We start from the raw sequence: 25,911 nt of genomic DNA on the forward strand, positions 1-25,911 counted from the left end.
ATAAGAAACCCAGAATAGCTAAAGCAATCCTTAGCAGGAAGAGTGAAACAGGGGGTATTGCAATACCAGATCTTCAACTCTACTACAAAGCAATAGTAACAAAACCGGCATGGTATTGGTACCAAAATAGAAAGGTAGATCAATGGTACAGAATAGAGGACACGGACACAAACCCAAATAAATACAATTTTCTCATACTAGACAAAGGGGCCAAAAATATGCAATGGAGAAAAGATAGCCTCTTCAACAAATGGTGCTGGGAGAATTGGAAATCCATATGCAACAGAATGAAACTAAACCCATATCTCTCACCATGCACGAAACTAAACTCAAAATGGATTAAGGACCTTGGAATCAGACCAGAGACCCTGCAGATTATAGAAGAAAAAGTAGGTCCAAATCTTCACCTTGTTGGTCGAGGATCAGACTTCCTTAACAGGACTCCCATAGCACAAGAAATAAAAGCTAGAATCAACCACTGGGATAGATTCAAACTAAAAAGCTTTCTCTCAGCAAAGGAAACTATCAGCAATGCGAAGAAAGAGCCTACAGAGTGGGAGAATATCTTTGCCATTCATACTTCAGATAGAGCGCTAATCTCCAGAATCTATAAAGAACTCAAAAAACTCTACTCCAAGAATTCAAATAATCCAGTGGACAAATGGGCTAAGGAAATGAATAGACACTTCACAGAAGAAGATCTACAAGCAATCAACAAACATATGGAAAAATGTTCAACATCTCTAGTAATAAGAGAAATGCAAATCAAAACCACCCTAAGATTCCATCTCACCCCAATTAGAATGGCGATTATCAAGAATACGAGCAACGTTGGCGAGGATGTGGGGACAAAGGTACACTCATACATTGCTGGTGGGACTGCAAATTAGCGCAGCCACTCTGGAAAGCAGTGTGGAGATTCCTTAGAAAACTTGGAATGGACCCTCCATTTGACCCAGCTATCCCACTCCTTGGCCTATACCCAAAGGACTTAAAATCAGCATACTACAGAGATACAGCCACATCAATGTTGATAGCTGCTCAATTCACAATAGCCAGACTGTGGAACCAACCTAGATGCCCTTCAATTGATGAGTGGATAAAGAAACGGTGGTATATATATACAATGGAATATTACTCAGCCATAAAGAATGATAAAATTATGGCATTTGCAGGCAAATGGATGAAATTGGAGAATATCATGCTAAGTGAGATAAGCCAATCTCAAAAAGCCAAAGGACGAATGATATCGCTAATAAGTGGAGGATGACACATAATGGGGGGGGAAGGGTTAGTGTTAGGATTAGAGTTAGGGTTAGGGAGGGGGGCAAGTATGGAGGAAGGAGGTACTGTATAGAGGGTAAAGAGGGGTAGGAGGGGTGGGGGGAAGGGAAAAAATAACAGAATGAATCAAACAACATTACTCTATGTAAATTTATGATTACACAAATGGTATGCCTTTGCGCCATGTTCAAACAGAGAAACAACATGTATCCCATTTGTTTACAATTTAAAAAAAAAAATACCACTATCCAGGTTTTTTTGTGAACATGTTTCTTTGGTAAAACACTATGGAAAGAAACTGCTGAATTACATGGTAAAAGTATGTGTAGTTTTCTAAGAAACCACCAAACTGTCTTCCAAAACAACTATACTATTTGGCATTCCCACCAGCAATGAACGAGTGTTTCTGTTGCTCCATATCCTTGCTATCATTTGATGTTGTCAGTGTTCTGGATTTGGGCCATTCTAAGAGGTGTGTAGTGGTGTATCACTGCTGTTTTTTGTGTTTTCCTGATAGTGCTTCATGTGGAACATCTTTTCATATGTTTACTTCCCAGCTATGTATTCTCTTTTGGTGAAATGTCTGTTAAGGACCTTGGCCCACTTTTTTTTTTTAAATCCAGGTGGTTTTTTTTGAATTATTTAATTATAAGGGTTATTTGTATATTTGAGTTAAAGTCCTTTATTAGATATGTCTGTCACAAATATTGTTTCTCAGCCATGGCTCATTTTTTATTCTCTTCACAGTGTCCTTTGCAAGGCAGGATTTAAAAATAATTTTAATAAGCCCAGTTCATGAAATCTTTATTCCCTGAATCTTGCCTTTGGTGTCATATCTAAAAAGCAATCACCAAACCAAAGATCATATATATTTTCTCCTATGCTATCTTCTAGGAGTTCTACAGTTTAACATTCAGGTCTTAGATCCATTTTGAGTTACTTTTTGTAAGGAGTATAAGATTTGTATTCTAGATTAATTTTTTTCATGTGGATGTCCAGTTGTTCCAACACCATTTGCTGAAAAGACTCTCTCTTCATTTTATTGCCTTTTCTCCTTCTTCAAAGTCAGTTATCTTTATGGAGGTCCATTTCTGGTATCTCTATCTGGTTCCACTGATCTATTTGTTTAATCTTTTGTCAATACACATTGCCTGGATTGCTACATCTTATGGCAAGTCTTAAAGTTAGGTCATTTATCTTCCTTTCAATTTTGTTGTTCTCTTCAGTTTTGTGTTGGCTGTTCTGGAGTCTTTTGCCTTTCTTTAGAAACTTCAGTAGAGTAAGTTTTTCAATAGCCACAAAATTACTTGTTAGAATTTTGACTGAGATTGCAGTGTATCTATAAATCAATTTGGGAAGTCGTGACAATATTGAGTCTTCCTATTCATAAACATAGAATCTCTTTCCATCTATTTTTCTTTGATTTATTTCATCAGTTTTATAGTTTTCCTCTCATAAATACTATACACCTTGTTAGATTTACACCTAAGTATTTCATTTCTGTTTGGGTGTTAATGTAAATTGAACTATATTCTTAATTTTAAATTTTGTTGTTTCATTTCTGGTATTTAGAAAAGTGATTTTTTTGTATATTAACATTGTATCCTGCAACTCTGCTATAATTGCTTATTAGTTTCAAAAGGCTTTTTGGTTGATTATTTCAGATTTTTCTATATAGAATCATGTTATCTTCTAATAATGACATTTTTATTTCTTCCTTCCCAATCAGTATACTTTTATTTCCTTTTCTTGTCTTATCACCACGTTTTTTTCACAAATAACTTCTTTATCATAATTAGGGTGATCAAATACTTTGTTTTCAAAAGAATTTCTTTTGGATTAAAAATGGGCATTATCTATCCAAATATTATCCCATAATTAATTAAACTTGGATAACTGGGACCTGTACTGGGCAATCCAGATGTGTGGTCACCCGATCTTGCTCCTGTCATTCTTAAGGAGTGCCTGGCACATTAATTCTCCTACTGCCTTCCTTGACCTTCAGTCCCTTCCTCTCCATTGGCAGTCACTCCATCCACAGTCTTGGGCCTTCCTGTTATTTATTTAAGAAAATTTCACTGATATTTTCATAATCTTGGGTGATTGTGTTCTCCAATTTTCAAAGCTTAGTCATAGTTTATATTTGCTTTCTCCATTGCCCTTCCATTTAGTTACCCCTCAGATATACAAATGACCTGTCTTTTCATTGTCCATTGGACCCTGCTCCTCAAAGGCTACAGATAATGGTCTCCCTGACAAATCTAATGAACACCTCCAATTCTTCAGCCCCTCAATTTTTTTTTATTGTTTGTTCTATTTAGTGATACATGACAGCAGAATGCATTTGATTCACTGTATACAAATGGGGTACAGCGTTTCATTTCTCTGGTTGTACATGAAATAGAGTCACACCATTTGTGTAATCATACATGTACATAGGGTAATGATGTTTGTCTCATTCCACCATCTTTCCTTCCCCTTGCCCCCTGCCCTCCTCTCATTTCCCACTACACAATCCAAAGTTTCTCCATTCTTCCCTTACCCACTGCCCGCCCCCCAGTTATGTATCAGCATCCACTCATCAGAGAAAACAGTCAGCCTTTGGCTTTTGGGGATAGGCTTATCTCACTTAGAATTATATTCTCCAACTCCATCCATTTACCTGCAAATACATAATTTTATTCCTCTTTATGGCAAAGTAATATTCCATTGTGTATATATAACACGGTTTCTTTATCTATTCATCTACTGAATGGCATCTAGGTTGGTTCCCTAGTTTAGCTATTGTGAATTGAGCTGCTATAAACATTGATGTGGCTGCTTCATTGTAGTATGCTGATTTTAAGTCCTTTGGGTATAAATCAAAGAGTGGGATAGCTGGGTCAAATGGTGGTTCCATTCCAAGTTTTCTGAGGAATCTCCACACTGCTTTCCAGAGTCAGCCCCTCAAATTTATCAGGCTCCTCCAAATTCTCCTTCCTCACCTTTATTTTTTAAAAACATTTTTAGTTGTAGGGGAACATAATAACTTTTTTTATTTATTATGTGGTGCTGAGGGTTGAACTCAGTGCCTCACATGTGCCAGGCAAGCACTCTACCACCGCACCACAACCCCAGCCAACCTTTCTTCACCCTATTGTTTTATTCAGCCTTTTCACTGCTGTGACCAAAAGATCTGATAAGAACCATTAGAGGATGAAAAGTTTATCTGGGGGCTCATGGTTCCAGAGGTCTCAGTCTGGAGAGAGCCAGCTCCACTGCTCTAGGCCCAAGGTGAGGCAGAACATCATGGCAGAAAGATGCAGAGGAGGAAAGCAGTTTAGCACTTGGCTACCAGGAGGGAAGGAAGGAGAGAGAGAGAGAGATAGAGATAGAGATAGACATAGAGAGATGGATATATCCACTCTCTGGGGATAAAATATATATTCTAAAGGCACACCCCCAATGACGCACCTCCTTTATTTACCACCCAGTTAATCCCTATTAGTGGATTAATGAACTGATTAGGTTAGTGCTATCATAACCCAATCACTTCCCCTCAAAAGTTTCTAGCATTGTCTCGCATATGAGCTTTTAGGGACACTTATCTTTTCCTCATTCTCTTATGCCTCTTTTATTCATATCTTGGCTGCCTTTTCTGTCTTCCTCCAAGCTTTCAAATACTGTCTTTCCCAAGGCTCTGCCCAGGCCTATTCTCACCTACTCACTCTGGATATTCTCATAGGTTTACCATTCTCCCTGAAAAGGGTACCTCAATCTGTCTTTGTTTTTAATGATTCTCCATCTGGATGGCTCCTCAGCACAGAAGAGTTAACATATCTAAATCCTAATATATAATCGTCTCCATTACTTAGATATTAATTAGATGTTGAGCACTACCTGCAGGTATATTATTAGTGGTCCTTCCTGACTACCTATTTGGATTCCTATCAATCCCATCCTAGGTTACTCAGTTTCTATCTTTGATTCTTCCTCAACTCCCACATCCAACGAGCCAATGAGTTCTATCACATGTGCTTTTAAATGTACCTAACCCAACCCACTGCCCCCACCCTAATTTAGGTTTTCATCACTTCTTTTCTGGAGGCTATTTTAATAGTCCTCTAACCAGGACCACCCATGGCTCCCAATGCAGCTCAATCCTAAAGCAGAGCTTTGATCACATCATTTCCAGACTTAGCATATCTTTGATGGTTCTCTAATCGAAGCTTAATCTAGCATTTGAGATGCTTTGCAATGTAGTCCTAATCCTCCCATGCAGCCTTATTTCCCATTAAACTGCCTTCATACTCCTCAATCTGTAGTTTAACCACAGTCCTCTCCATTCCTGCATATGTTCCCATATTCTTTCCTTTAAGTCTTAATAAGGGTTGGTTTCCAAATCTCCACCAGATGAACTTCTACCAATTCTTTAGGGTCTTGCTCAAAATTCCCTAATTCTTTCCCAAATTTTCTGGCTAATAATAGATTTTTTCCTTCTCTGAAAAGCATTTTCTTTTTGCCTCTGTCACAGTTCTTCCATGTGACACAGCTTCTCATTACCTGTCTTACCCTCTCTATATAACTGTTGAACTTCTCAAAGAAAAGATTCCATGTCTGATTAACCCATGTCCTCCTTGCACTGCTTGATATATAGTAAGCTGAATGAGAGAATATTCAGCTTACATTTGTACCCATCTTACAGCATACAAAATAATAAAACAGACTTTATATCATCAAGGTTAATGAAAGCAAATTCTTAGGCCTAGAAACTAACCATTATTTTTGTAGTTCCTCTTGTTAGATCAAGAGTATAGGACTCATTTTATTTAAACTAAACTCACTGACTTGTACATTTTTAATTGGTTTCCCAAATCATACAGTGTTGGATAAGACCTTAGAACTCATTTAATTCTCATCCCCTGATCCCAACAACCAATTCTATAGTTGAGGAATTCGAAGATTTGAGATATTTTGCTGATCCCATGATCATATAAATCAATAGTTGTAACTATAGCACTTATTACAGGGCCTCATACAGCAGGCTTTTTATACATTATGCCAGTCTCACGACAATCCCTCAAGGTAAAGGGCACCCTACCACATGCACACTTTAGAGATGAGAGAGAGAATTTCCCAAGACATTAAGTAGCCTGCTGTATAGAATTCTGCATGTTAGAGGTAGAGCTGAGTTTCAGCCCCAACTGTTTGGCGGGAAAGACTAGGTTTTTCTGTTGAACTCTGTGGCAGAAACAAGCCCTACTCTGATGTTCTGACTCCTGTCTCCTACTGTTTTCCAGTGAATATGCCAACTAAGTGATCTGAATACTTAACAAGTTTTAAGTCATTAAAAAAACTCTTGGGAGCATGAAAATTTAGCAATTAAGCAGTAGGCTCCCCCCACCCAAGGCTATTTACTGCTAACATTTTCTCATTCTCTTTTTTCTCTTTCTTTCTTTTTTTTTTTTTTTTTTTGTGGTGTTGGGGGTTGAACCAGGCCTCATGCATGTCAGACAAGACCTCTACCACTGTGCAATATTTCCAGCCCTAAACTGTTGCAGGTTGACTCCCCATCCATCTTTTTGTGGTGCTGGGGAAATCAAACCTAGCTCACCTCCAACATGCTAGGTGAGTGCTCCAGCACGGAGCTGCATCTCCAGCCCCCAACATTCTCATTCTGTTATCAGAAAACCTCTTCAATCTAGAAAACAGATTGGTATTCCTGCTTTTCCCACCTTAAATATATTTTCAACTTAAAAATCCATTTATCCAATCACATTCAACAAGTTTCATTGAGCCCCTATTTGCCCAGGGATATTGGAGGGTACAAAGCTGGAAAAGACATGATTTTGCTGCCTGAACATTCACAAACAAGAGACAATCTACTGATGGTACAAACCGTTCCCCCCTACCCCCGACTAATTCAGGGACTTTCAACAATATAAGGCCCAGAGTAGGAGTTAGGACTCAGTTCTAATCCCGGACCTGAAACTTGGGCAAGTCACTGTGCCTTAGTTTCCTCAGTAAACAGATTGGTAAAAAGGAAAGGACTATGCCAAATAATTTCAAGGTCTCATTTAGCTCTAAAATTTGATTGTCTTTGAGATCACTCTTGAAGAAATTAATCACTTCTGAAAGTGATCACAGCTATTATTATGGGAAGTGCCCACTCTTCTTTAACTTTGGAGGGCTAAGTTACAAAAAGTATAGCTACAAGACCTAAGTTAATCATCTAGAAGAGTATCCAAATCCTTCTTTCATTGCATTCCTGACTTATATCCTTAATTCTTTCCCATTCATTTAAGATGTTTATATTATAATTTTAAACAAATCCTTTAATGTACTCTTCTGTGGAGTTACTGACATTGACGACAACAACAAATTTAAATTTGAGTTAAGGCCTCTGTAGAATAAACCTTGTATTCACTTAGTTAAAGTAATACTTCATATCTACCGACGACCTTCCCAAAGTACAGCTGAATTTGAGGATGGTTTACAAGTAGTTGGAAAGAATATGTAGTATCAGTATTTGAAATGAGTGGAAACAGAGGAATGTGAGAATTTTATTTTGCTGATTCTACTTCAATGTTTTGCACTTCTTTTTCAAGTAGCACAGATAATATTTTTAATTATCCACTAACCTACTCGGCAATGCACTTTATCATGACAAGGATCCAAATGCCTTCTTTCTTCATACCAAGCATCTTAGCATAAGATGCTTAAAGCCATCTTGTGTTTTAAGTTAACAGCACAGAAGAGAAAATCAATCAATGAAAATAAGTCAAAAGAGAAATTAAAACTGTACCACCTTGGTGACTTCCCATAAAAGGCATTCAGTTTAAATTACCAATGATAGTCCTATCAAGAAACCAGGAAAAAAGTTTATTCACTTGTCAACAAATGCCGAGTGCCTCATTTACGCCAGGCATAGTTCTAGATGTTAGGGTTATAGCAACGAACAAACAAAATCCCCTACCACAGTGGAGCTTGCTACTCTGTAAGAAGAGATAGGACCTAAAGAATACCTCAACAAATTAATATCAAACAGCGATTAAATGCTATGAAGAAAATAAAACAGGGCAACATAGGGTGGTTGAGGCGGGAAGGGTCAAGAGGTTAGTAGGGCGATGGAGAAGGCCGGGGTGGATAGACACCGTTTGAGAGGAGTCCAATATGATGACAAAACTATTCATCCCACAAGTGTGGAGTGGGAAGGGAATGAGTCAAGTTAGTGTTTAAGGATGTTCACATGGGGGAAAAATCGGTTTATGAATGACAAACTAGGTTCTCTTTAGAATCTGGCCTTTAAAAGAAACAAACAACAACAACAACAACAAAAAACCCAAAAAACAAAAAACAAAAAAACAAAATTTAATCTCTAAGACTATCCACTTAAGGAGCCACTTATTTTTTAAAGATACACTTACTTTTCATATTTGCTAATTACTGGATAGCTGCTTTAGTACACGAAATTATTCGAAGGATTCCTTCAGAGTCCGATATCTCCCTCACTTGACACCATCCAAATTCTGAATGAGACAGTACCCAGCTCTGCAGCGAATCGGCGCTCCTCCACCGACTCATTAATGCAGCCAGGTGGAATCTTGTCACCCATCCAAAAACGCGAAACAAGCCTCGGGGAAGGTGGGGGACCTGACAGCCTCAAAGTTATTGTGGAAAGAGGGGAAAACCCGCCGCCCTTTTGCACTAACTCTCCTCCGCCCCTCCAGGCGTCATCACTGCAGAAGGGCCGCTCTCCCTGGGTCTGAGGCACACGGCGAGTACGCGCACTTGTGTGTACCCCGCATGAATCATCCGAGCCGGGTCCGCGGGGCGATGATTCATTCACCGCCCTGCAGCTCACGGCCACACGTTCCGGGCGTACTATGACGGCCGCACACGCAGCTTCCTTAATGTTAAACAAATGTTTCAAAGTACAAACGCCTGGAGCCAGAAACGTGTAGACCCAGGAGAGGGGGCGGAGAGGAAACAGCACATTTCGGCCGCGGCCCGAGTGTTCCCGGGGCTGGGAGGGGAGTGGCGGGCACGGCTGTTCCCCTACCCCACCTTGATACGCGCGCGGGCGGCGCCCGCAGGGGGCGCGGAGGGCGCACAGGTGGGTCCCCGCCCGGCCCTCTTCTTGCCGCTCCCTGCCACTCGCGGAAGGCCAGAGCGCCCTCGCCGACGCGCCTCCCGCTCGCCCCTTTCCTCTCCGTGACATCTTATATAATAACCCGAGCTAATCAAAACGGAAGCGACGCGCGCTACCGGGGCCCGTCTCCCGGCCGGGAGGAGATGCTCGCACCCCGAGCCCCCGGCCCCCGAACTAGGCGCCCGGACGCGCGGCTCCGGGGCGGGGGAAGGGCCGAGCGCCGACTCGGCTTGTCCCTCTAAGGAGAAGGCGCTACTGTTGCCGGTCCCCATCAGGAAGCTGCGAGCGTCACAAACTGCGTCAGCTTCTTCAAACACATTTCATGGTCTCCCTCCAGCCCGGGAGCCGCTGCTCCTGTGACGGGGCCGCTGCCGGGGCTGGCAGGCGCCCCTCTGGGGAGGAGAAAGTTCCTTCGGGCCCTCCCCTTGCCGGCACAGCGCCGGGGCCCGCCGCGCCTCCAGCCCCTCTCCGCGCGCCGCCCGCCCCGCCGCGCAGCCAGCACCAATGTCAGGTTAGGCAACTTGTGACCCCCGGCGCCGAGCGGCCCCCTCCCGCCCGCCAGGCTCGCTCGGCGCCGGGGGCCTTCCCCTAGCCCAGCGGAAAACAGCCACGCCAGAAACTTCCCCGGGCTGTGCCGGGCGAGGAAGTCGCCACGGTCTCAGCGCATCGCCCTTACCTTGCTCTCGAGAGGCCACGATCCGGGCGGGCCGCGCGGGGCGCCTGGTGCGTGAGCGCGCGCGCGCGTGGGGCGGTAGGTGAGGGAGCCCGCGCCGACGGGGGCGGGGCGGGGCAGCGGGGGTGCGAGCTGCGCGGGGCGGGGGGCTGGGCAACCCGGCGGGCGGGCGCAAGGAGAGCGGAGCTCGCGGTGGCGGCGGCAGCGGCGGCGGCGGCGGCGGCGGCGGGCGCGGGGCGAGCGCGCCAAGGGGGCGGAGGAGTTGCCGTGGGTTTGTTTACGCATTGCTGCCGGGCTCGGGGCACAGCCCGCACTCCCTGATTGGACACAAACTGGGGCACAGCCTCTCGCCGCCGCCCGCCAGGCCTCCTCAAGCCGCCGCCGCACAGCTCCCCGAGCGCCTGCCCGGCACGGCCCACGGCACTGCCCGGGCCTGGAGGGGACGAGCGCGGCGGCTGTCCAGGACAGGCGTGGAGCCAGGCGTTCGCCCAGGGCTTGCAATCGCCCACCTGTAGTGGACCGACCTTGGCAAGGAGAAACTCGAAACTTCCTAAGCTGGAGACTTCTTATCATCCAACAGCAGAAGAGGCACCCCCTGCCCCGCACACACACACATCCTCATCCCACACACACAGACGGAGGAAGCTTGCCCTTGAATAGATAGAAAAGCTCCTCTAATGTGAATATGCTCCTTTGGCGATGGTCAAATCGAGGCTTCCAGTATAAGCTGCCCTCTGGGAGCTGGAAGTTCCTTCCCCTACCTCAGGCTTCTCTGCTTCTTATCTGTCCTCTGCACAGCACTCAACGTTGCCCTCCCAGAAGTGACCTTGTCACTCTGATGCTCAAGAGCCTCCTATGACTCCCCCACCCCGCCCCACGGCCTCAAGCTCCAATGCATAAAACTCGGAGTCTCCCACAACTGGCCTCCACCTTTCCATCTCCTCTCCACTACCCAACTGTCACCCTTTCTACAGACAGGGTAGCCCCTGTCTACAGACAGAACCTCAGATGCCTATCTTTTTACACTCTCTATTTGGAGTCTGCTCTAATCTCTGCCTGAAAACTCCCCGTCTCCTTCCACCTGTCACCCCCCCTCCCCAGATTCCACTGATTGTGGTTGGCATCAGTCTGACTTGGGGTTCAGTCTTGTGCCTAGGCTGTACGCCGACTGGTCTGTGGATTCCTTAAGAGGAGCCTGGTTTTAATAGGGCGTCGGTGATGAGAGAAATGAGAGTAGTAAGAATAAATACCCTATAGTCTTTCAGTGTCTGCAGCGTTGCTGAGACTGGAAAAACTAAAGTCTCTATTAATAATGATCACAAACTTCTTCTTGCCCAAAGCAAATGCCTCCCAAAGCTCAGCATACTCTCCATTTTTCCTGTGTCTGTGCATTTATTTCCCACCACTGTGTACCCCCATACTCATAATGGGCACTTAAGCCTTGGAGGAATAAAACTGAATTCTACAGAGAGATTCCTTAAGCCAAGGCTCACAGTGATCAAAGTGAATCAAGGAGGAATAGACATGAACAGACATGAATTCAGTCATTTTACAGATATTTATCTGGGCCAGGAGCCCCCAGTCCCAAGAGCTAGTGTGGATTTGTCCCTGTCTGATCAAACACTGCTTCTAATCATCCTCTGGATGGACCCTGACCCTACTGGACTCCTGGGATGACTGGATTCCTTTCTCTCTAGATGTGCTGCTTATGTTCCCATTGGGAAAGTGTCTTTGAACTTGAGGGGAATCCAAATGAAAGTGAAGTTTTCTTTCCCAGATAATTCAATAGTGATAATTTATTGCAGCCAATTAGTCACAAAAGTGTTGAAAGAACTGAAGGGGGATGAGGTAGTGTGGAGATTAGCAACTGCTGGAAGCATCTCTTCCCCTGGGGCTTGAGGGACTGAAAGAGAAGGCTGCCAGAACCACGAAAGGCTAGTCCATTGAACTGAACCGGTGTGTGGTTGGTTCATGTCCATTGAACCATTGTCCATGAACTGAAGCCATGAAGGAAGTGCAACAACTACTGGAGACCCCTTCTGAAGCAGGGTGCTGGGGAGAAATTCCTTGGCTACCGGTTTCCTCCCCCTCTCCAGGGCCACCCGGTAGTAGAAAGCAGGACAAGCCAGTGGACTACCTGAGGGTGATATCAGTATTCCCACAATACAAGCCAGAGAAGGAAAAGGAGAATGGATCTGAAAGCACAGTGAGAAGTGACTGTGGCCCTGAGCTTGGGTGCAGCACCTGGTTGCCTCTGGGACTCTTCCTCCAGGTCAGAATCTGCAGTACAATCAGAGTTTTTCTTCCCAAGTTCCCTTCTCTTTCTCTTTGCCTTTTGGCTCCATTCTCCTCCTATCCTTCTCTTCTCTACCATGATTTCCTGACATTTCTTTTGCTCTCTCTTCTCTATTTATGGCTCCCATATTCTTTGTGTTCCCAACTATTTCCTCCTGACATCTCTTTCCCCCATTGAGTCTCTTCTCACCTCTGTTTATCATATCCCTCCCTGAGCAGAATTCAGCCTTCTTCAGCATGAAGAGAGTCCCAGATTCCTTAATAGGCAATGCAATGGGAACTACCACAACATTGCTCTTACAGACACTGTGTTAGATATTTTCTGTACATTATCTCATTTAATCATCACCTATTAGCTGGGCATGGTTGAAGACAATTTGTGGCTTTTTGCCTGTCACAGAGAATGTGCAGGTCGCCCATAACATTGCTGACAGTTGCCTTAACTATTCATGTTCGTGTTTCCCTCCACCATTTCTTCTTAGCCTATATCTTTTTCCTTTACTAGCACAGATACTTCCCCCCAAATCTCAACCCCTGACTGTCTAACCCATTCTCACTCAAAATCTCCAAATATCTAGCATGGCTACTGAGAGGAGATAGCATTTCAGCTGACTTTTGAAGAAAGGATAGAATTTGAAAGGACATTAATCTATTAAGGAAGGGCATTTTTGGTGGGACAGAAAATAATATGGTCTGACTTGATGGAAATCCAAAGGAAGGCTAGGATAATTAGAAATTATCTAATTTGTCTTTACAGAAATTTGTCTTTACATCTCAGAAACGCAGATTCACTATAGTAAATACATAGTAAATACAAGTATAGTTCATATAAGTAGAACCATAATATTTTAAAGCCATCAAGAAATCTCAACATCATCAAGCCTAATGTGTCCATTTATTTTTATTGTATATGTGGTAATGCTCTTTATTTCTTTCATTACTTATTTATTTCGGGGGTCCAATCTAGGACTTTGCCTATGTGAAATATGTACTATACCACTGAGATACACTCCCAGCCTGAAATGGTTTTTAAAATCTATTTATTTATTTATTTCCATGTTTTTGCAGTGCCAGGGATTGAACCCAGGGATGCTTTACAACAGAGCTACATTCTAAGCCCTTTTTATTTTGAGATATGGTCTCATTCAGTTGTTGAGCCTGCTTGAACTTACAGTCCTCCTGCCTCAGTGTCCCGAGACCCTGGAATGACAGGCATGTACTATTGTGCTCCAACCTGTCTGTTTTTAAGTGAGGAATCTAAGGCCTAAAAGACTGGGGTACTTGGAAATCAAGGTGATTAAAAATGGACATTAGAGTTTGACTACCCCGCTTGAAATTTCTACTTTGAAAAAGATCGTAGGATCTTGAACTTACCTTTGATTAAGTTTCCTCATCTATATAGTAGGATAAATGGTGTAATCTGCTTCAGTGGGTTGTCATAAGAATTAACTGCTATTACATATAAAAATATTGGCTTAATAAGTTTGAATTGTTATAACAGACTACCATAGACCGAGTGGCTCAAGCCACTTACTTCTTACAGTTCTCTGACATCAGAGTGCCAGCATGGTCAGAGTTCTGGTAAGAGCACTTGTACTTTTCTAGAGTGCACACTGCCAACTTCTTGTATCTTCACAATGGAAAGACAGTGAGAGAGTTCTCTGGGATCCTTTTTTATAAGGGCACTAATCCCATTCATGAAACTCCAACCATCCCGACATAATCACCTCTGAAAGGCCCCACTTCCTAAAACCATCAGGATTTCAACAGATATAATTTGGGAATTCAGGGAAATTCATTCCATTATAAAAATGAAGTACAGGGGCAGTAGTAGAGTACTTGCCTAGCATGTATGAGGCACTGGGTTTGATCCTCAGCACCACAGAAAAATAAACTAATAAATACATTAAAGGTAATGTGTCCATTTAAAAAAAAATGAAGCACATGCCTGGTATATGGTCAGTACTCAGTAAGGACAAGCAAATGTTATTATGATTTCCCATGGTATCCAACCAGTAGATACCAAAGCCAAAACTGGTTCCCCAAATTTTTAAGCCCTGCATTGCATGCAGTTATATCTTATGCTGATTGTTTCATGTCATCTGTGAAAATATGGTGCCCCCGTAGTTTACTGTTGAAAGTTCTCATTTACCTTTGTCGTTCTAATTCCTGTATATTTCCTGCTTCCTGCTCTTGCCAACCCTGATTCCTCCCATCAATTTCAGCAATCCTGCCATCCTGTAAAGTACCAGGGAAGTAGGGAGCATGAAATTAGCCATGGACTTGTATTTCATAGTCAACCATATAGTTTAAAAGATCTGATATAAAATCTTTCAAATTTAAATTTCAAAGGACCAAAAACTCATTGGATTAAAGGGATTTGGATGATCTGTTATTCCTTAGCCCACAGAGTATCACACCCACTAGCCTAAATTTTAGTAGGTTCTTACAGGGAATGAGAAAAAGCCTTTCCTTAAATTTAGGGTATCCAATTACACAACGAAATAGTGATGGATGAGAACAATCTTCTTTTCCCTCTGCCTTTCCTTTTGTAGTCACTGGGCCCACTTTTCAAAACTCCCTCTTTCCCATGATCTTTATGCAGCTCACTGTCTTTGGACTGTAAGCATCTTGAGGCAATGAACCACACCTGACCTTTTGTCTCTAGAACCTCACTCTGTGTCTGGAGCGAGACAGGTGCCCACACATGTTGAACTGACTTGAGCGATACCACACATACCAAATGGAATCCCTTTCTCCTGCCCTTCCAGATCTTGGTCTATGTAGCATGTTGTCATCCTGCTACACTAATTCACCGGAAATCATGACAACAGCTGAATGTGAAATAAATGTGCATTTTACAACATAAAGTGCATTCGAAGAGGTTTATTTTAATGGTGTAAATCCAAGCAGTATTTTAAGGCCAGGAAGACATTTTTGGAGCAGCTGGACCTTTCTAACACCTTCATGTCACACTACACAAACTGAAGCTTATCTCCTACAAATAAAGGCTATTTGACTTTCAGCGTCACACATTTTACTTTAGATTTCTTAAACTAATTTATGGACAGCATTGATTCTACACATGGCTGAATTAATATCCTAAATAATTTCTTAAAAAGGTATGATTTTCCTTAATCTTAAAAAGTTAACAGTTTCTCATTTTTCTCTTTTAATTTTAATCCAGGATTTCAATCTAATACTTTGATCACTCCATGATTTTTTTTTTTTTTTCCCCCCAGTACTGGGGAATTGAGCTCAGGGCTATCACTGAGCTACATCCTCAACCCACTCAATGCTTCTTCAGTCCCTGAAATTTACCTTCTACATTCTCTACTTCCTTCACATGCCTTTTTTAGGAATCCAAAGGATAAATTTTAGATCAATTCTTCATTTGTAAAAGAAGAAACCAAGGCACAAAAATGTTAGTGGCAGACTCTTGAGTTCCAGAAGCACCCATCCTATGCTCCCTCTACCTACCTGTGTCTTTAAAACATGCCTAGTAGTGAACCCATCATTGCCTGACTTCCCTATTTTTGCCGGTCACCATCATTTCCACTGGGCCTTTTGGACTAAAATGAGTGATCTCTGACTCCTCCTTATCTTTAGGCTTCCACTTGCACTTCGGTTTGTCTCTTTTATCTTTTTAGTCTGAACTGACCCCTAATTGAGGACATTTTCACTTGACAACTCTGTGGTTACAATGGATTGCTAAGGTTTCCACTGTCTCCAACCTCTTCTTCTTACAGAGAGTAAGAGGAAGACCCAGAACCATATTGATGTAACTCTAATTTTTAGTTATAACTAAATAGTGCTGTTTTGTCATATACAATCAAATTCAACCTACATTTAGACTATCAATAAAGTATGAGTTTATTATTGTCCAATCATTCCAATTCTGAGAAATATACTAACTTTGTGATCCACAAACTACAATGTTCTCAGTCTGTTAACTTGTGATATTATTAGTATATGGTCCTAATCCATAGTTATTTGAGGATTAAATACACGTAAAGCACTTAATAATAACAGTTGTGACAGCTGATAGTGTTTGTTGAGGTCCTGCCATGATCATTATTTTGAGCTCTTTAAATGAAGTCTCTCACATCAACTCTATAGCATAGATACCATTATTATTCTCAGGCCCTGAGGAGTTAAGAAACTTTCCCAAGGTTAACCAGCTAAGTCGCTGAACCAGAATTAAAAACTGAACTAAACTCTTCACCATAGTCTGATATCCAGAACTTCATAAATGACAGTTATTTTATTGTTGTTATGTATTATGATTGTTACTTTATTCAATAAAGGAAAAAAACTTTCCTCTGCTTTCATTTCAGATTTCTTTCTGAAATTGAGCCTTAGCACCACTTTAGCAAGAGAAGGATAATTCTTTATAATCAAATGTGCTAGATATCACTTGTTTCTACTTCCCAAAGAGAGGCAGGAAGGATAGTTAGGGGTTCTTGTATTGCCTGAGCCCTATAATCACCCTGTTCCTCCTCATCACCCCTCTGCCTTCCATAATATTCTCAATAAAATGGAAATCACACAGGAAATCTCTTACCAGGCATAGTTCATAGTGACAGGTCAAAAATTTGTTCTCTGATTATCCCTTATTTCCCTTAGTTCTTCTAGGGCTTTCTCTTGGAGAGGACCTGAAAATTCTCTGCTTAGCTCTGTTTATTCTGCTATCTCAGACATTTATGCCTCAGAAGACAATTTAGGAAAGGGTCTCTCTCCAGTGTTTCCCTGCAAATAATTCTTTTGGTTTCTACTATAGTATTTCATTTCCTTCCCTTAGTGCATGTTTTGCACCATGATCATCAAATATTCTGATTTAACTGTCTTAAGCCCTTTGATGATGCTAAAAATAAACAAAATGCTCTATTGCTGGTTTGGAACTCTCTTTCCAGGTGTTCCATGAATTCTTTGGCCCATTACATTTCTGCACCTTATGTGATACATCATGCCTTCTCTGCTCTCTTGCTATTCTCAAGTGTGTGTGTGTGTGCTTCCACCTAAGCATCTGGTTGTTTATGTTTGAACATCTGGTCTTTTTGATTCATAGCAAAAATTGACCTTGGCCTTCTAATAATAAGATTTTTATAGATTCTAGAATCATAAAACTTTAAAGCCGGAAGGACTTTTGTAGATAACAGAGGCCAACAGATTCCTTTTATAGTGAAGAACCAAAGACCCAGAGAAACCAAGTATCAAGAGCAAAGCTACACAGCCCATGGCAGGAGGAAGCTAGAACCAGCCCCAAGACTTTTGCTTCATTTTTTTCTTATGAGACGAATTTGGATATCTGGAAATAATAAATGAGGAATTGAAAAGCATTGTCTCCTAAAATGTTTAAGTCTTTATATTGGTGGTTTTCTTAATACATTTCCAGGAGGCACAGAAGAACAGGACTTCCATGATTAAAAAAGCTCAGGCATAACAAGAGTTACAGATTTGGGACTGTATCCTTAGTGGATCACCCTGTAGTATTTGGTATATTACTTGTGCTCAGTAAATTCTCAATAATATTGATGGCAACAATGGTTAGTGATGACCCAGTCCCATATTTCTCTGCTTTCAGTACTTTCCTAATACTTTGTTCTCCATAGTCCCTGCTATTTCTGCATTTCAAGCCTTCTGGACGCCTGGCTCATGCACCTAGTTTAGAGTTCTTTATGAGAGCATTGGCTGCACATTATCTGTCTTCTATAGTAATGATGATGGAGATGACTTCAGATGGTTGGAGATCTATCCCCAATCATACACACAAACCTTTCTAAACTTGAGGAAGTGTGTTCCTAAAGTTTTACCAGTTACTACACAAAAGAAGCATTTTCTGGTCAAATAATTTTGGGAAAATGCTGGATGAAACATTACTAAAACTAGAACAACAAATCCACAATCATGTTTGGAGATTTTAAGCCCCCTAATTTTGCTGGAAGAAGTAATGACATAGGAGTTTTAACAACATTATCAGCCACCTTGACCTATTTGTTATTTATAGAGAACTATACACAAAAATGACAGCTAGAAAATTAATAAGGATAGACTATATTCTGTCATAAAATAAGCTTTGAGAAATTTCTAAAAATTGAAATCATGCAGACTGTGTTTCCTGCATGATTTATTACATTAGAAATCAACCACCTTAAGATATATAAAACCTCACCCCCAACTCTCAACTACTTCAAAATTAAAGGGCACACTTATAAATATCTCACAGATCAAAGAAAAAAGCACAAGAAAAGTAACTAAAAAGTGTTTTGAACTAAGTGGCAATGAAAGCTTAAAATATCAGAATCTCTGGGATGAAATAGTACTCAGATGTACACTAAAAACTTATAAAGTATTTGTATCAGAAAGAAGCTAGATTAATAACTAAATAATTTTCAAATTAGGTAATAGGTAGAAAAAAATAAGAGTAGGTGTGGAAATATGTGAAATAGAAAAGAAATAATACAACTAAAAGTTGATAAAAATCTAAGAAAAAAAACAAGAAAATATATCAATGGAAAGGGAGCTATCAAAACAACCCTTCCGATGTTAAAACCGTAATAAGGTAATATTACAATTGTATAATTTCAATTATATAGCTTACATAACTTGGTCTATTTTAGAGAATAGAAACCCCTGCTTCTTTATGTGATACATGTGATATGTTTTTTCCCATTCTTTCACCTTTAGTTTGTAGATGACTTTGTTTATGAGGTGAGTCTCTTGAAGACAGCATATTGTTGGGTTTTTTTTTTTTTTTTGCAAACATATTAAGCAGGTTTTATTTAAAGGTAATAATACAGACTTCTCCCGGCAAGAAGAAGGGGGCCATGGCTGATGGTCTAAAGTCCCAAGAAGTGAGTTCACCCTACATCTTTTATAGATTAAAGTCTCTTTTGTTCTCCAGTTCTCTCCCCTTATCTCTCCTTCCTGCCTATGTGAATAGGCCTGGTTTTGCATTAAGTGAGAAACCATGGGCAGGGGGAGGGCCAAGGTGATTCAGGCAGGTAAGGACCCAGGGGGCATTAATTAGCAGCTCCTTGCTTGCAGTCCTTGATAAAGGCAGGTAAATTTGGTAATCAATAGGCTCCAGAGATCCTTGACATTCCATTCTTCCAGGGGCATTCTCCAACTTCCAGAGGCAGATGGCTTCATGGCTTCATTTCCTCGAATTGACCCGATTCCCTATTTCTACACCTATTTCTACACTAACTACCTGTCCTTAATTCTGGCTTCATTCCCCACTTTAGCTTTAGGAACTCCTAATTGCTGTAAGGAAAAGAAAGGGGGCGACGATTGTTCTGGCTGCTTCAAAGCTGAAAGGGGGCAGTGAGGGGCAAGCAGTTTGGAGTTCCTTTTTAAAAAATCGGGTCAATCGAGGGGTCAAAGGTAGAAGTCTGGTTGGGGAAGAGTAGGTTGTAAAGTCATCTGGGGGTGGGTGCTTCTTGGCGTAGGTCTCGGTGGGACCTCCAAATCTGATACTGCCGTTTACCGGTGACGAGTTCTGCTCCTTCTAATGTTGAAGATTGAACACTAGAGAAGCACGCCAAGGCAAGCATATTAAGCAGGTTTTATTTAAAGGTAATAATACAGACTTCTCCCAGCAGGAAGAAGGGGGCCATGGCTGATGTTCTAAAGTCCCCAGGTTTTGTTTTTTAATTCAATCTGCTAGTCAGTGTCTTTTGATTGTTGAATTTAGACTGTTAATGTTCAAGATTATTATTGAGATATGATTTGTGTTCCTGGTCATTTTGTTTTATTTCTAATTTGAATTAGTTTATCTTTTGATTGACTATTCCTTTAGTGTAGTTCCTCCCTTTCCTGGTTTTCACTATTTTTTAAAAATTTCATCTCCATGGAATATTTTGTTGAGAATATTCCAAAGTGCAGGATTTTTGGTTGCAAATGCTTTTAATTTTTGTTTATCATGGAAGGTTTTTGTTTCATCTTCAAATCTGAAGCTTAATTTTGCTGGGTGTAGGATTCTTAGTTGTCATCCATTTTCTTTCAGAACTTGGTATGTGTTATTCCAGGACCTCCTAGTTTTGAGAGTCTAGATTGAGAAATCAGTTGAGAGCCAAATTGGTTTCCCCCACATGTAATCTGATATTTTTCTCTTGCAGTCTTTAAAATTTTATCCATATTCTGTATGCTAGGCATTTTCATTATAATGTGCTTTGATGTGGGTCTGTTGTAATTTTGCACGTTTGGAGTCCTGTAAGCTTCTTGTATTTGATTTTCCATTTCATTCTTTTATATATATATATATATATTTTTTTTTTTAAGTTGTTGATGGACCTTTATTTTTCTTTCTTTCTTTATATGTGGTACAGAGAATCAAACTCAGTGTCTCACACATGCTAGGCAAGCACTCTACCACTGAGCCACAATCCCAGCCCTCCATTTCATTCTTTAGGTTTGGGAAATTTTCTGATATTATTTCATTGAAAAGGATTGTGTATTCCTTTGCACCTTCATCTACCCGGATAAATCTTAAATTTGGTCTTTCTTTTTTTCATTCAATAAATATTTACTGAAATATTTTGTGAAGGCATAAAAACATATAGAGGCACAGCATAGGATTTGAGATGAGTCTGGAAAGATATGTAGGATTTAGACTGAGAGGAAAAGGCATGGAGCTTGGAATTAGGAACAGATGAAAACCTAATTTTGGTCTTTTCATGTTATCCCATAATTCTTAGAAGTTCTGTTCATGGTTTCTTACCATCTTCTCTTCATGGTCAACTTTATTTTCAAGATTATATATTTTGTCTTCATTGCCTAATTTTCTGTCTTCCATGTGGTCTAGTCTGTTAGTGATGCTTTCTATTGAATTTTTAATTTGGTTTATTGTTTCCTTTATTTCAAGGATTTCTGTTTGTTTTCAGAATCTCTCTTTATTGAAGTGATCTTTTGCTACCTGTATTTGCTCTCTTACATCATTCTTTACTTTGTAGATCAGTTTAACTGTGTACATTCTAAATTCCTTCTCAGACATTTCTTCCACTATGGTATCAATGAATTCTGTATGGAGTATCTTGGTTTGCTTGGGGGGATTTGTTCCCTTGCTTTTTCATGTTGTTTGTGTGTCTTCCCATCTAATAGTATGGATCTGAGGCAGTAGAGTTTCTACCCTGTGGACTTATAGTGTCCCTGAATATTTCCAGTATCTCACTGTTTAGGGGAAGAGAAATAACAACAATCAGAGCAAACAATTTACAGCATTAAACCAAATAGTTCCTACTATGACATCTACAATGTTAATTACAAAATAATTATCACATAATGCCTATAATAAAAACAGCAAATTTGCATAAGAGTTTACATTAAAAAATGGTGGACAGGGAGAGACTAGAAGTGATTTAGGATATCATAATTATGAGGGAGGAGAGAAGATAGAAGTAGAAGAATAAAGGAAGAGTAAAAGAGAGAACAATAGGGATTGGCTGTTAGTAGAAGAAAAGAGAAAATCAAGGGAAACAGGAGAAAAAAATATACATAAAGCAAAAATTTAAATAATAAAATTAAAAATGAAAATAAAAGAATACAAATCAAAATTAACTATACTAATCAAGCATACTAGTTCACAAAAAACCAACCCATGGAAAATAATTGGCTTCAAAAATGCTAGAGAAGAAAAAAAAAATAGGAAACTGTATAAATGTCCATGTATCATTAAGGTCAAAATTAAACAGTGAAAAGAAATTTTTAAAAATCTTGATGAAAAGTTAGAGAATTCTTTCTGTTGGAGTTCAAAATATTCTCAGCTTCTCTTCTCAGCAGTTTTAGGTAGGGTCTCTAAATCCTGAATTTCTGAGGCGGGTGTTATGGTTCAGATGTGAGGTGTCCCCTCCAAAAGCTCATGGGAGTCAATTCAGGAATGTTTAGAGGTAAAGTGATTAAATTATAAGGATGGTAACCTAATCAGTGGATTGGCCCATTTGATGGATTAATAATTTGAATGGATTAACTGGGTGGTAACTATAGGCAGGTGGAGCATGAGAAGAGGAAATAGGTCACTGAGGACATGTCTTTAGGGTTCGTATTTTGTCCCTGATGACTGGCTCTCCACTTCCTGCCTACCAGGAGCTGAGCAGCTTTCCTCTGCCACACCCTTATACCATGAAATTCCACCTCACCTTGGGTCAGAGTAATGGAGTTGGTCGACCACAGACTGAATCTTTGAAAATTTGAGCCCCAAATAAATTTTTCCTTCTCTAAGTTGTTCTTGTCAGGTATTTTGGTCACAGCAAAAAAAGCTGACTAACAATTTTTGGGAGGATGGAGGGTGATAAAATACATAGAACTCCTGAAACACATTGGATCATAAAATCATTTATTGACTAAAACTCTTTCTAATGGGATTAATATAACATGGAACAAACTATGGGAAATGTTAAATATTCTTTGAATTTCAATTAGATACTCAATTTTTTCTAAAACTGTTTTAAATGATAATATGCCTTTCCCTGTGTCTCTTCCTCTTATTTATTATTTCAGGACTTAGGTGCTATTATTTTTCAATCTGAATTTCTGCAGACAGAAATCATAGGTTGTTTAAATCTGACCTCATATGCAAGCTGCTCAATTCCCATAATCATTTTGGCTGTTCTGTTTTACACAGTTTCCAAAGTGCAGAGTTAAAAAGTTAATTAACTATTAACAATGAAAACTAGCATTTATTGAGTGTATCCTGTGGGCTATACATCATGCTAACAGCTTTACCTGTAACATACTATATTTCATGGCAATATTTTGAAGTAGTTATCATTAATATTTTCATTGTGCACACAGGAATCTGAAGAGAGTTTTAAGTAACATTGTCCAAGTAGGTCCCATTTCTAAGAGAGGATTGGAAATGGGATTAGAATTTGTGTTTTAGTCTCAGCTACTATCTGGCATTACATTTCCAGAGTTGGTTTTATTTTTAAATAAATGTAGTACCACCTCCTGACACAGAATCCTGTAAGAGCAAAGGCCTCTCAGTACAGCCTTGGATGCTTGCACAGCACCTGCCAAGCTGCAGCCAATCTCATTTGGAATGAGGGATTAGGCAACTTGCTCAAACTATTCAGGTAGTGGAAGCTGAACCCACGTTTTGAAACTATCTCCATCATACACACGAATTTTTCATCAGGACCATATCCAGTGTACCAGTTGAGTTCTCCCTTTCCTTGAAGGTCATTTTCTCTGGTCTTTTGAGTATTCCAACTAGAAAATTTTGTCCACCTTAGCCCCCACATTCCTTCTGCCTTCCCCCAAACACACAACAGTTTTAAACCTATTAACTAAATTTACCAGCAAATGGTTAATGACTTAGAAAGCAAGAAAGCACTCTTGTTACCTTAAAATTTTTTGTTTGCTGATTTTAATGGTGGTGTTAGGACGATCCTCTCAACCCAGGCATTTTCCACTTGGGAACCCTCTCAGATGTCCAGATTTTTCAATTTAAACTAAAAACGCCATGATAAGCCCCTGGGTCGGGGCACAGAGCTGGGTGCACACCCAACCGTTCCGCAGTTACGTTAGTCCCACGCGCTTCCCAAGTTTTGGCGGTTGGAAGCACCAGGTGGTTTTTTAGGAAAGTCGGGCCTTCAGAGGGCATTTATGGGATAAACGTGGCCACCTCCTCAGGGAGATCTTCAGATCTGCAGAGAGAGGCTGCGTCCTGGACCTGCAAAGAGTGGCCAAAACTCCTGTGGATCACTGGGTTGCGGATGGCTGGACGCCATCTAGCAAAGACTGTAGTGACTGTGTCTCTCTCTGTGACCTTGGCCTCTGTAGCAGTCAGACCCAGCAGCCACCCCAACATCCAGGCCAGCGGGAGTCCGTTTTCCTCCGGTGGGTTTCTTCTAAACTTTGTCATGTCGGGTTCGAACTTTACTGAGGTGAACCCGCACAAAAAGTCCAGGACATCTCCATACCCTGGCTCTAATGTGGAGCGAAGCGAGGTCCCCAATGAGAAAGTCAGTTGGTTGGTTGAGTGGCGAGAGTACAGCCCGGTGGAGTACACGGCCCGCTCGGTTTTGGCTCGGCCCATATGGGCAGACCCCCAGGTGGGTGAAAGGAGCTTCTCTCCCAAATTCAACGAAAAGGATGGGCTTGTAGAGAGAAGGAGCCAGAATGGCTTATATGAAGTTGAAAATGGTAGACCCAGAAATCCTGCAGGTCGGACAGGGCTGGCTGGCAGAGGGCTTTTGGGGCGCTGGGGCCCTAATCATGCTGCAGATCCCATCTTAACGCGGTGGAAAAGGGACGCCAAGGGAAACACAGTTATCCATCCTGTTTCTGGGAAAAACGTGCTGCAATTTGTAGCCATCAAAAGGAAGGATTGTGGTGAATGGGCAATCCCAGGGGGGATGGTGGATCCAGGAGAGAAGATTAGCACCACGCTGAAGAGAGAATTTGGCGAGGAAGCTATGAACTCCTTACAGAAATCTAGAGCAGAAAGGCAGGAGCTAGAGAAAGACTTGCATAGACTTTTCAGCCAGGAACATTTTGTGGTCTATCAAGGCTATGTGGATGATCCTCGGAACACAGATAATGCGTGGATGGAGACAGAGGCTGTGAACTACCATGATGAAACAGGGGAAATAATGGACCATCTTCCCCTGAAAGCTGGTGATGATGCCAAGGAAGTTAAATGGGTAGATGTTAACGATAAGCTCAAGCTTTATGCCAGCCACTTCCGATTTATCCAACTTGTGGCTGAGAAAAGAGGTGCCCACTGGAGTGAGGAGCTGTGACCTGACTGTCGTGGTGGTACAAAGGGGCATAAGAAACAAACAGCACAGAATTCCCACTAAACAGGGCAGTGGGAATTGGACCCCCTCTTTAATTATTTACCTACTTTGCATAGTGTGAAAGCTTCCTTATCAGGGAATAAAAATAGACAAATATGGAAGAATGGGATCATAACCTTTTGGCTTTCCAGTTAGAAGAGGAGGAATAGAGTCACATGTTGTTTGTTGTATACATGGTTTAAACCATTCATGTTCTTTGAAGAATTGTAGGTAAAATGAACATTAATGTTCTTGGAAGATTTGTAGGTAAAATAAAGATATCTTCTTTATCAACCATAGCTGCTACTTAAGCCAGTTTGCATTGGTCAGTTCTTTCTCCTGAGATGTTGGGATGTGGCCTCATCTAATGAATAATCTGATTTTTGTGGGAACATTCGTTTCCAATTTTGTCTCATATGATCTTGTATTCATTGTTTGTGACTATGAAAGTTTTGTGATTATTCTTATTTTTAGAAGTTTTGAACCCGGCCAGAGAGAGAGAGAGAGAGAGAGAGAGAGAGAGAGAGAGAGAGAGAGAGAGAGAGAGGGAGGGAGAGAGAGAGAGAGAGAGAGAGAGAAACAACAAAGTGAGCTTAAGAGTCAACCTTCTGTTTATTAGAATTTTTTTTTTTTTTTTTTTTCTGTCTGAATGGAATGAACTGAGTCAGGACATTGGTTTCCTCAAATTTCAGAAGAGGACCCTACAAATGCAGATTCCTGCCATGAACAAGCTTTATTAGGAGATACAT

General features: G+C 40.9%; 2 protein-coding genes across 4 annotated transcripts in view; one reads left to right on the forward strand and one right to left on the reverse strand.

Moving 5' to 3' along the window:
• The window catches only part of PCGF5 (polycomb group ring finger 5), a 105,402-nt gene extending 92,291 nt beyond the window's left edge, over nt 1-13,111 (reverse strand). Inside the window, exon 1 of one of the 3 annotated variants that reach the window (XM_079138275.1) lies at nt 10,850-13,111. The gene's annotated coding sequence lies outside the window, so the exon portion shown is untranslated. The other 2 variants (XM_079138267.1, XM_079138273.1) reach the window with 2 other exon arrangements.
• Nucleotides 13,112-18,260: 5,149 nt separating this feature from the next.
• On the forward strand, nt 18,261-25,692 carry LOC306660121 (ADP-ribose pyrophosphatase, mitochondrial-like). Its single transcript, XM_079138263.1, has 2 exons — nt 18,261-19,124; nt 20,026-25,692. Exon 2 carries the CDS (start codon nt 24,098-24,100, stop codon nt 25,124-25,126), a length of 1,029 nt encoding a protein of 342 aa, XP_078994389.1. The 5' UTR covers nt 18,261-19,124; nt 20,026-24,097; the 3' UTR covers nt 25,127-25,692.
• Nucleotides 25,693-25,911: the final 219 nt, after the last annotated feature.

Source organism: Sciurus vulgaris, assembly GCF_902686455.1.
Source record: "Sciurus vulgaris genome assembly, chromosome: 4".
Lineage (NCBI taxonomy): Eukaryota > Metazoa > Chordata > Mammalia > Rodentia > Sciuridae > Sciurus > Sciurus vulgaris.

What these genes read in the sequence shown, in the direction of transcription:
- LOC306660121 (XM_079138263.1), top strand. Translation starts at nt 24,098, where the DNA reads ATGGCTGGACGCCATCTAGCAAAGACTGTAGTGACTGTGTCTCTCTCT.